The sequence below is a fragment of the Eubalaena glacialis genome, chromosome 17 (assembly GCF_028564815.1).
Source record: "Eubalaena glacialis isolate mEubGla1 chromosome 17, mEubGla1.1.hap2.+ XY, whole genome shotgun sequence".
NCBI lineage: Eukaryota > Metazoa > Chordata > Mammalia > Artiodactyla > Balaenidae > Eubalaena > Eubalaena glacialis.
In genome coordinates, this window is record NC_083732.1 from 9,052,871 (window position 1) to 9,065,366 (window position 12,496).

The following is a 12,496-nucleotide window of genomic DNA, read 5'->3' on the forward strand; positions in this document are numbered from 1 at the left end:
GGATTATAACCACCTAATTTGGTATTTCTGGCTTTGACAACACAGAATTTGTCCACACGGCATTAACTACCAGCAATCAAGATTGGCAGGTAAGGGATAATAATAAGACAACTAGTTTAATGTTAAAGATTAGAGTGAATTTTCCCCACATTAGTCCATAGAAGAACTACATTGCGCCATTCTTCATGCATTGGGGGGGGGAAACCCCACAAACTTCAGTCGGTATTTAAATTATTTTTTGACCAACCCAGCATGTTTCTTCACTGAATTGAAGAGTTGACAAGTGCTATGAACAGAGATCTGTATTCCCACCCAAGCCCCTGTGGGAATAACACTATTTCTTCTTCTTGTCCAAAAACTCTACAGCTGTATATTTAGAATAAACATTTTTCTTTTTCTCCATTTTCCAATACAAGTACTTCCAAGTATTGAATATAAAATATAAAACTTTACCACCCTTCAGCATGACAGGATGAAGTATGCAACAAATATGCAAAAGTATTTGAGCAAAACTAATTACCCAACTATGCAACATTTTTGTGGTTCTTAAGACAAAAGTACTAGTCCAAAGAGAAAAAGAAAATATGTTCTGGATTTATAATTCCTTAACCTCTAAGAGAAGGCCTGAACCAAAGAGCAGCATGTGCCTGGCTTTGGGCAAGATCCAGCCCTCCCTTCCCTCCTTCTCACTCAGGCATCTGTCAAGTCTACAAACGTTTGTCAAGGCTCTAGCGATTGCCTTCCCTTTTGTTCTCTGGCCATAGCTGGTGCCAGGTAGGTGCCAGTCACAGGGCAAAAGGATAACTATGTAATCCACAGGTGGTGTTACTCTAAGAAAATGTTACCCAGAATTTAGTCCTCTTTCCTATTGATTTATTTGGGAAACAAGTTTTCAAAGAATACATTATGAGACAATGTAGCTTTCAATCATCCAAACGAAAATCAAAGACATTTTATTTTAGATAATTTGGCCACAAAAGTAGGAAGGAATGTAAACAAGACCAGGCTTAGAATATTTTCAAAGTATATTGTAAGGGCCAAGGCCAGAAATAATAAAATTAATGATGGCTATTGATCTTGATTTACTCACATATTTCATTCTCTTTATAGTTCATAAAAGCAAATTTTGAAATCTAAAAGAAATGTAAACATGAATGTGTACATTTCCTCAAACTGATCAAATTTAGATATATGCAAACTTAAGACTCCAGAAAGAAATACTAATGAGATAAATCCAAACCTATGGAAGTTCAGCATAACTATTACCACACCTGCCATGCCAAGCTCTCACCCAATCTCTGACATTCTACTTTCATCCCTCCCCAGGGATTCCCTCTGCCTTAATCCAAAGCCCTTACCCTTGAGCTGCTTCTCCAATGAGAATGTACCCCAGAGATCTGGCTCCTTTTGGGTTACCCACTCACTGAATCTGCTCCCCCGTAATCTCTCCCTGAACATACAGAGCCCAGCAAGGCCAGAATTTCACCTGGTTCTTGCAACCATCCACCAGTAATAGAGGCACAACTAGGCTACAATAACCTCACAAAGTAGAAAAGAGCCTTAGTCATAAAATTCAATTCCCATCAAGGTTGTATTTCATGCAGAGACTTCAAACACTACAGAATAAGGTCAGAGGACAAACAGCTTACATTAGTTTCTTTCATCTTTACCAAAGCCACAAGCCAACTGCGAATTTGTACATACGCACAGTAAAATAGTTTATCTTAGCCTTTGTGCATTTAATAGTCAAATTACCAAATGAACACTCAGATTCACCAACTGAGTTCTGTCTCCAAGTATATGATTCTTGCAAAAGGAGCAAGTTACCATTTGCCCATACCACGTATGTGGCTACTCACAAACGGCAATGTTCTAAATTACAATTAATTAAACTCTTAACAGTTGCTTAAAAATATTAAGGGGAATAAATTTTTGAAATCTAAAATACTAAAAATCAAGTTATAAATGTAAGTTTGCAATAGAAATCAATGTGTGCTGTAGAAGAAATAGCATGTTTTAATTTTTAATAGTTGACATTTCCTGACAGACCAGATAGCTGATTTTAAGCACCTCTCCCTTAAAAAAATCAACAAAATACAGTAGATAAGTAATATTATTTCTAAAAATGAGGAAACGGCTCACATGAAGTTATTTTTTAAATAAAAAGCTTTGCTATTCAGAATCTGTCATTTAAAGAAAAGTAACAAAATGAAGTAATAAACCATTTATAGGCAAGCAAATTAGCATCATTCTGAAATAAGGTCTATATAATTTTCTTTCTTACGCATGCCTAGGATTATAGTCTTCTGAGAATTTACCATATTTATAGAAACCCAAATTTAGATATATAATGACAAAATTATACAGAAAATTCTATTACGGTTAAGACAGGAAAAGAAATTTCATGGGTATAGGAAGCTTTCACTGTTAAGTAGCAAATATAATTCTCACTGAGCAGTAACAAGAAAACAATGTCAAAATTAACAAGTTTTATTACATTTCGATACAGATGTATCTCCCATTTTTTTCAAATCCATAAAATATAAACAAAATTGTTTGTCTAGGAAGAATTTGTGCCATTATTCTATTAAGCTTAGTATGTAAACCTTGCCATATTTGTTATTTTTCTAAAGACTTTAGTATAAAATGTTTTAATGCATATTACGCTACATACTAAAACAGAGGAAAGGATGCTGTTTAACAAGCAAAAATACATATCTCACCAGGCCAGATTATATAAAATTTGCATAATAAAATTAGCACCATCCTTTCTAGTATGAGAGTATTTTACAATTAAATGAAGGAATATCACATCTTTATCTATTATAAAAAACATCTCAATGTTAAAGACAGGTAATTCTGGTGGTAAAAGAGAAGGGTCCAAGACTTAAAAAAATCAAGAAACCTGGCCAAAGACTACTAGTTTATATTTTAATGTTACCTTTCAAATAGTCATAGGACATTATAAGATGTTTACTACCACTATTTTATTTCAGAATGAATTTATGTAAGCCTTCAGAAATCTACATTTTCACATGGATGTTGAATTATGTCAAATGATGCTAAAGAATGGTCGCCATTACCATATGTGAAAACAGACTAGGACATTATCTACATGTTCAAATGTTAAGTTCAGAATATAAAGTGCTTTAAATCTAAAAACACATATGAAATTATATTACTTATAATATCTGTGCAGGAGCTATATACTTATCCATTTGTAACAGTAAACTGAAATGTGAGAGTTTATAGAAAAATAATTAAGCCATTCAACATCCCAACAAGAATGAAATAAATGATTTAAGTGGGAAAATATCTTTCATAAAATGGAAATGACTGACACAAACATTACTAAAGCTAAAATATTGGGTTGGCCAAAAGGTTCATTTGGCCAACCCGATATTATTTTGCTTCCAACATTTTAGCACCACTAATTAAAAAAAAAAAAATGTGTACTTGCCTAATAAAACTTTGGCATCATCTACATCAAAATCTCCATCACCATCAGCATCATAGATTCCCAGTTTTCCTACAAGAGGGGAAGGAAAGATGGATATGGGAACAAAAGGAAAAACAAATTTAATAAGGTGTTACTATTTCTTACAGTCCTGCATATCGGCCATTAATGCAACCAATCAATGCAACTCTTTGCTCCTTTCATCCTTAAAAACCGTGCTAATGATAATCTCACTTAAAAATGAAGGCAGTTCACTTAGAGATTGAGGAAATATTCACCTAACAAATCTAAGAAATATAACTCAGATAATATTTTCTTTAAGGGCTTAACAATACCCTGAGATTTAATCATTTCAGAATAGTTTTTTTAAACTTTACTGCTAAAAATCTTTTAGGTAAAATTTTCAACATATATAAGGAATAATACAGATCCATTTCTAACAGTTACATGAAATTTAATGTTTCTAAAGTACAGAAGTTCCTCACACCATTAATATTCAAAACAAAAGAACACCCACTGAGCCTCAAATAAAGACCCTATATAATTAACATCGAGTATAAGCACTAAAAATAAGAGGATGATTAATTTTACGTTTCATAATAATGATTTATGATAGAAGCATCATGAATCAACCTTTAAAAACGAACTTCTGGAAATAAAGTATGTAAAGCTGGCTTTTTGAAACTACAAAGGAAAACTTACACTTATCCTGCTTAAAAATGTAATTAGCACTGGCCACCTTCTACTAAAAAAAAAAATAAGGCTTAGAACAGACAAGCTGAGAAGACAATACTAGCAGAGACTTCCTCCTTCAAGAATAGTAAATGTGTATTTTAACTTCATCATCTCAGAGCACTGTTCAGCATTTCAAATATAAGTCAAATACATTCAGTTCCCTAAAAACATCCTAAAATCAACACAGTTCATAATTCATCATTGGGCAATGGCTGTGAAGAGACTTACTAATTTAACATTTTAAACAACAATATTTTAAATAGCAATATTTAAACCACATTTACAAATCCAGCATCAGTACTAAAACACCAGTTGGCAGCACTGCCACCATTTTTGTTTGTTTGTTTGTTTAAGCAATGCTTTTATTTTTATTTTTACTTATTTTTTTTGAATTTTAGAATTTTATTTATTTTTTTATACAGCAGGTTCTTATTAGTTATCTATTTTATACATACTAGTATATATATGTCAATTCCAATCTCCCAGTTCATCCCACCACCACCACCCCCCGCCACTTTCCCCCCTTACTGCCACCATTTTTTAGTAAAAAGTAAGTTAACTCCAATAAAGATGTTAAAAAAAAAAAGGAAGTTAAAACATTGCACAACAGCAGGAAGAGCTTTGGGAGTGGAGTTGCTATGACCAACCTAGACCCTCCCAGAGCCCTTGTTCCACTTAGGAAAATATTGTTAACCTGCCATGTAGAAGTCTGATTGACAAAGCACATACACATTGAAAATGACAGTAACAATAATAATGTAGAGATAAGGAAGTTATCATTTCTATAGCTAAGAAAATATAAGTAAAAAGCGCTGGTCTGCAGTTGAGGCTATGTAGAGCACAGAGTTCAAATAACAATAAAAAGATAGAAAATACTATACTTTCTCACAAATTTAAGAGGGAAAATTGGTCCTACCACGTACATTCTCTGATGCAGGTGATAACTAAAATAGTAGACCAAGGGTGAGGTTTTAGAGACTAACACAAGTAGACTTAAAATGCATCTCCAATAGCCTACCTTGAAGTACCTCTGATAAGTTATAACGGAAGTCCTTTGCTTTGGCTGCATGCATACAAAAACACGAAAATTGTTACTTGAGCTTAAATGTACACATCTTTTAAATCTCTTCTTCTGTCTAATAGACTTTGCTTCGCAACATCACCAACATAAGTTAACAAAAGCACAGATCTACTCAGAAGTTCATCTCCAAACTAAAATTCTTCTTCTATCACTCATCAATCTAGTCGGAGACACTTTCCTCGAAGTACAATAATAAAAATAAGAAGCTTTAACAAAAGGCAGATTACATGTGTGTTTTGTTATTCTTTGCCTTTCCCCTCAGAAAGATGGCTGGCTATAATCTAGTAAGTAAAGCAAAAGTGCAGAACGGTCTATGGAAGGGAGGGGATTATCTCTGCGACACTATACATACAGAGAAAAGTGTGCATTTTTTTCAGTGAAAAGGTCCACATCTTTCATTGGATTATTAGAAAGGAAGGCCATTTACTCACAACAGCCAAAAAGTGGAAATAACCCCTATGTCCATCAATGATGAATGGATGAGCAAAATGTGGTGAATCTATACGATGGAACATAATTCATCCATAAAATGGAGCAAGTACCAAACCTTGAAAACATTACACTAAGTGCAAAACAACAAACACAAAGGGCCACGTATTGTATGATTCCATTTACATGAAATGTCCGGAATAGGCAAATACACCGAGTGTATTAGTGCTTGCCAGGAGACAAGAAGAAGAGGGGGATGGAAATATTCTGAAATTAATAATGATGACAGCACAAAATTATATGTTAAAAAACAATGAACTGTACATTTTTACATATTTACAATATTGAATTTTACCTCAATTACAAAAAGAGACTTGGTCAGGTGAAACAAAAAAAAAGTATGACTCCAAAAATTGTAAAGAATCATTAATGTAAAACACCGTGAAAAATTGCAGTGATTATGGGGAGAGAAAAGGAAATGCAGAGGAAAGGAAGACTATCAGAAGTAACACAGCAACTTCCTCAGAACATCCTACAGGCCACACCTACACATGCCCATGCACGCACACACACACTCACATCCACACACAACAGTTCCAACAAGGACACAGAGGCGTGTGCTTGGAAATGCTCTCTTTAAGGCAGGGTCTTGCAAATTGTGTTTATGATCCATTCATGGGTCCTTAAATAAATTCAGTGGCTCCTGACCAGTATTTAAAAAATTCATAATACAACAAACTAGAATAGAAATTATAGAGTACTGCATGTCGCGAGAGTACGTACTGTTAAAACTTTTTGGTGTGATATATAGACAATATAAAGCCTATTTTTTTCTATGACAGATCATGTTCAAAGAAGTTGAAAGTACCACAGCAAGGTAACCCTGATAACATCCCCTTTTGTTCCTTCCCTACTGAGAACCACTGAGAGGCTACAGAATTGACAGTACCAATAAGAAACAATATGAAAATCCTTACCTAGCACTTCCTCGTAATCAACAAGATCAAACCAGACCACAGCTACCGATGTCCAGACTCCGAGCAATGCAATGACCATAAACCACGTGAAAAACGAACTTCCAGAAAGTCCTCCTTTCCTCCCATTCTTGTGTCCTCCATGCTTTGTCTCTGTTAAAAAAATAAAACAGACGGACAATGTCATTATATAAGAAGAAAACACTTTATTGAACCTCTTTTCACTGAAATATTTCTCCAGGAATTTGAGACTACTTCCAATGGTAAATTACTTCAAAACTATCAATAGTTTTCACTTAAATTCTTAAATCATGTTACACAAAATAAAGATTTTAAAAATGGAAAAGACTATGTTTAGCCTCAATACCACATATGTATGACCCTAACTTCTAAGTAACGAAAGAAATAAACTACTAATGGGCTAGCGATTTTTTTAAAATAAAAATTGATATGTGTATTCCTTCCAAGTTCACCTAAACGACCTAAATATAACCTCCTTCAAAGTTCAGAGCATATTAACAACTTAAAGAGATCACAAATGTAGCCAAAGCCTATTTTTTCTGTCGCATTTAGTTTCTGTAGAATCTTGAAAACTGTAACTGCCATAGAAGAAGCTCCCCCCAAAACGCTTCATATTCTTAGCCAGAGAGACAGAGATGAAGGAAGGAAACTATTTATAGGAAACAGAGGTCAGGGAAGAAGAGAAGCCAAACAGTGCAATTCAGTCCTCATCCACAAGATCCATTGGGACCCAGGGAAAAAGGGAAAGGTTTTCATAATTGGTCTCGACGTAGGATACAGTTTTGTAAAGTGCTGTCCACCAGAAGTGTCATATATCAAACATTTGATATGTTTAATATACTTTATACTCTTCTGGAAATACTCATACAGCCAAAAATAAACAAAAATAATGATAGTCAAGTCATACTAAGAGAAAATGGTCAACACTGTCCTTAAAAGGACCATAAAACTCAAATTTCTCTTAAAAAGGAATATGATAAATATTAAATATTAATAAATAAATTAGAAGAATATGTCATATCTCAACATGCCCTTTGGGAAAAGGAAAAATTTATCAAGCAAGTAGGAAAGTAGGATGCTATCTTCCGTTGCTGGAGCACGTTACCTCCTCTACGTGCATGCGATTCTCACAAGGGTCCCCTCAGTGTTTCTCAAGAGGGTGTTTCTGGGTTTAAACAGGACAATTCTTCATCCTGTGTGACTGTTCCTCACACTGCAGGGCAGCTGGCATTCCTGCTTTCCTCTGGTCCCACAGGTAAGTAGCTCCCAGTGATTACGACAAACAAAAACACCCCCAAATATTTCCAAGTGTCCACTACAACACTGGCGGTAAGGACAGGAATAATCATCTCTGTTTTACAGAAGAAAGATGAAATGGTTCACCCAAAGCCACCAGCATAAGGTGGGTCGAGCCAGGAATAAGCCCTGACTTCTATGGTCCTGAATTCCTTGCTCCATATGAAATATGAATGGGCCAAATTACATGATTTCAGATACCTCACTAGCTCTCACCTACAACCTGCTTCCTGATTCCTAAATCCAGTTCTAATTAGGGAATACTGGTAGTAATTTTCCAGTGGCTTAAATCAACAACATACTATCAATTCTTCTTGTTAAAAAGATATACAGATTTTTTAAACCAACCACTAGATCAACTTTTCAAAAGGGGTCATAAAAACTGAATCAGTCTTAGAGTGTGTACGTTATCCTTGTGGCTATACACGCTCAAACATACACATATTTATTTGTATATCTATATTTAAGTATATAAATTGATGAACTAAATAAAACAAAATTCCTTCTTAAAGAAAAAGTCAATCTCCTTTTCTAGTGTTCTTTAAATATTAACAGACCCATCAATAAGGGCCAGATTTATAAATAATCACATGGTGAATTTACAAAAGTATGCTTTACCAAATAACATCCGGCCATCTAATTTGTTTCTTTTCTTTTTCTTTTTCCTCACATGATCTATTAAAAGTCTCCTAAAAGCTGGCTATATAAAAACATAACTTATACATTTAAAAAAATACCTGCTGGGCACAGATCACAATGTTATTTATTAAATCCACTTAAAACAGGCTCCACTGTTTTATTATCTGAACGTAGTCACCGGAGTGGAGACTGGGTGAAAATTTCTGCTATGCTGGTGAGGGAAAATGATGATTTCCAAAATTTTATGTGTCTTAAGGATAGAAGTTATATGAAGAACAATATAAAATAAAGCACCACTATAATTTTTAAAAAGAAAAGAAATAGCTTCTGTGGGAAGGGGAGCACCACAGATTCAGTAACAGTGTTGGGTGTTTAATTTATTGAACTTCTACAAACATGAAGACAGTTTTTAAGACTGTATTTAAAAAAACCTTTATTTCTATACAACAAATCAATATATGCACATTACCCATTTGTATAGAATACTAACTATAAAAAGAATAATGCCTTCTAAATATGGAACTATAATAGTGACTAAGGATGTTCCTCCCTTGGCTACTTATTATCTAAGACTCAAACTTAAACTTTTTATTTAAAGTAAGTGCTAAAATGGCAGGAAAACTGGGTTCTTGTCTTATCTCCTCTTGGACATTTTGTAACTGATACCAGTCTCTTGTACTGTTCCTGATTAACTAGAAAATAATAAGGCCAAATATAGTTCAACATTTTATTCATTCATTTAATGTATTTATTCAGCACATATGTGCCAGACATGACTCAATTTTTTACTCAATAATTAAGTTTTCAAAATGTGTACCTCAATAAAAGTACACCTCAGATGATGCTATTTGAAATAAGCTTATAAAGAAATAGCTAATAAAACAAAATAATAATTTGAATTCCAAGTCCAATTCTTTCTCCATTTCTATCTTTCTTTTTTTTTCTTTTTTTTAATTTCCCTTATTTATTTATTTATTTATTTATTTTTGGCTGTGTTGGGTGTTCGTTTCTGTGCGAGGGCTTTCTCTAGTTGTGGCAAGCGGGGGCCACTCTTCATCGTGGTGCGCGGGCCTCTCACTATCGCGGCCTCTCTTGTTGCGGAGCACAGGCTCCAGACGTGCAGGCTCAGTAGTTGTGGCTCACGGGCCCAGTTGCTCTGCAGCATGTAGGATCCTCCCAGACCAGGGCTCGAACCCGTGTGCCCTGCATTGGCAGGCAGATTCTCAACCACTGCACCACCAGGGAAGCCCTCTATCTCTTTCTTAAAGCAGAAACAGAGGGGGAAAATTCCTGAGATTCTCAAAAGGAAAGTATAATTTATCCAAGTTAATTCGTAATATTCGTCTAAGTTATTGACCTGCAACACCAAATATAAGTAAAAAGTGGAAATGAGTTTTAAAAAAAATTATATAAATGCATATACCAAAACAGAGAGAAGGGATTAGGAGGGTAAAGAGAGAGAAAGCCAAAGACAGTAAAGAATACACCTTTACCTAGAATCTATTCACATTTATTTTAGACATGATGCTAACAACTTCAATCAAGTTTCCTAACTCACTGCACAAAACTAAAGAATAGACTTTAGAGACAGCCTCACCCAAAGGAGTTAAAGCAACAAGTGCTGATGGAGGGCAGGCCTATAAAATGTTTGAATACAGCACGAGTAGACACAAGAACCTGAAGAGTGGCAGGAGGCCATTTATGATTGATGCTCACTGGCAACCCTGACTAGTCCTTAACTATTAAACTTATAGTCCTTAACTATTAAAATAATCTTTAGTACAAGGTAATAATGATATCATATTAATTCTGTCATTAAACTATTGTTTTAAAACTGCTTAAGAATGCAAGAAACGTACAATAGATTTTGGAAAGATTTTCATTCAAAATATTTTTTTATTAAATGGATTTATCGCTTAAAAGGTAAATGTTAAAAAAAAAAGAGTAAATGTTATTTAGCTAGAACATGAAATAATTAGCATTATTTTATCCATCCCTTTATAATGTCAAATAAATGAGGTGTTACTCCAGTAGTATTAATCTTTTTACTGTTAATATTTACCAATTCCATAAAGGAACAAAACAGTAAATTAAAGAAAGGAATCTTTCTTGAGACATCTTTTCTAGGGGAAACTTTTTAATTGACACTAAATAGCACACTCTTGATATGTCACTTTGTAAATACAGTGTACCTAGTCCCATAGGGCACATCAGTTTCTGTCCAACTAAACTGAAAAAAGCAGAGTAAGATAAACCCTTCGAGAGAGTTTAAAACTCCCCAAGCACACCTGAAACCAGTACTGTGTTCCAAACATATTCTGGAAGAACATCTAGTAGTTGTCCCTCTTTTCTAAAATCAGAATAAACCTAAGAATTTTCATTTCATTTCTGGCTCCATAGTCAACCTATAGTCCCAGGGATTAATCACAAAGATTTTTTTTAATGAGGGTTAAGGATATGGCAAGAACTATGTGATTCATTTTTTTTCCACGTTGACCCATCAAATCAGAAAATGCTTTCACATACTACCAAACACAGAAAATTACCATGGTGATCAATGGAATGAGTCTCCCCAAAATGAAGACTGGGCTAGGGACAATCGGAAATTTTATTTATTTGGTTAGAAAAGGGAAAATAGAAGATGCACCCCCAGCACCTGAGCACTAGTCAGTTACTTAACTGGAAGTACAACTAAGTGAATTACAAATAACCATTTATGAGATTTGGTAAGCATTATGCTGGTGATTTCATATATATACACAAATTCTACTCATTTAAAGTTTTAGAAAACCATAAAAGCAATTCATCAAACTGATTATTTTTCTACATTACAAAGTGTCACCCTTTAGGAGCCATGAACTGTTAAAAGTGGGTCAGAAGTAACAGCTGACTTTGCCTCACTATGTCCGTTAAGCAATCCATGCAGAAGAGGAGAAACGCCTTCTAAAAGAACTAAAAGTCCGATAGATATCTCATATTCTTCTTCACGGCTCCATGAGCCACTTTATCAGAAAAGTCAAGTAAGCCATTCTAACCATTTATTTAAAACAGTGTTCAAAGCAGAGATACCCATATTCTCTTTACTAATAATAGAATCCTTCCAGCGGCTGCTCGGGCAGCTGAGTTGGAAGCAGTCTTTAATATGTCTATTTTATTTTTCTTAAATACATTTTCAATATAATGAGCCAATATAGCTTGCCTTCAATTAAATGAAAAGACAATCTTAACTTACAAAGAAAAGCAAAAACAAACACATACAAAAATGTAAATCAACACATCATTAAAGAACACTTGAAGGTTAATGATTTGATTTGAAAAACAAAATAAAATCTCAATGTCTTTTCTTTGCATTTATTGCCTGCTTCACAAAAATTAGGTCCATTTCCACATATGGTAAGTCTCTGCTTGAGCCAACTAAGTGTGCTCATTAATACAAGAAGGGACTTATAAAGCCCTTAAATTTCCTTTAACTTTACATGAGATCTGAATGCACACAATTCTTTAAGTTCACTGTAATTAACGTCTAAGACCAAGACAGACCACATGTTCATTTTTCTGAAGTTTGTAAAATGTGGTCTCTGGTAGTACGATACAATAAAAGATATTCTAAGTTTAGACACTAAAACTTAATATTCATATTACAGACAGATTAGTCCATGAAAAATTAAACTATTTTGAAACATCGAGGTCTCCAGAAGTTCAAAATAGAAAACGTAGAAGATGCAGTCAAAGCACTTAGCCAAAAATATTTGAACAGCGCACAATTGAAAACCAAGCTAAAAATTGTCGGCTAGATCCCAAGTCACTTTTAACCCAAACAATAAAAATATACCTTTACCTTCTGCCATTTTGATTTCTTCAATC

At 34.2% G+C, this 12,496-nt stretch overlaps 1 protein-coding gene across 3 annotated transcripts in view; it reads right to left on the minus strand.

Annotated features, from left to right (window-relative positions):
• ASPH (aspartate beta-hydroxylase) overlaps positions 1-12,496 on the minus strand; it is a 227,733-nt gene that overhangs the window by 184,519 nt on the left and 30,718 nt on the right. For 2 of the 3 annotated variants that reach the window (XM_061171943.1, XM_061171942.1), the window contains exons 2-3: positions 6,680-6,829; positions 3,461-3,529 (exon numbers count right to left, since the gene is read on the minus strand). In XM_061171943.1, the coding sequence (XP_061027926.1) occupies positions 3,461-3,529; positions 6,680-6,829 (219 nt within the window). Of the gene's footprint in view, positions 1-3,460; positions 3,530-5,210; positions 5,256-6,679; positions 6,830-12,496 lie in introns of all 3 variants that reach the window. The other variant, XM_061171944.1, reaches the window with a different exon arrangement.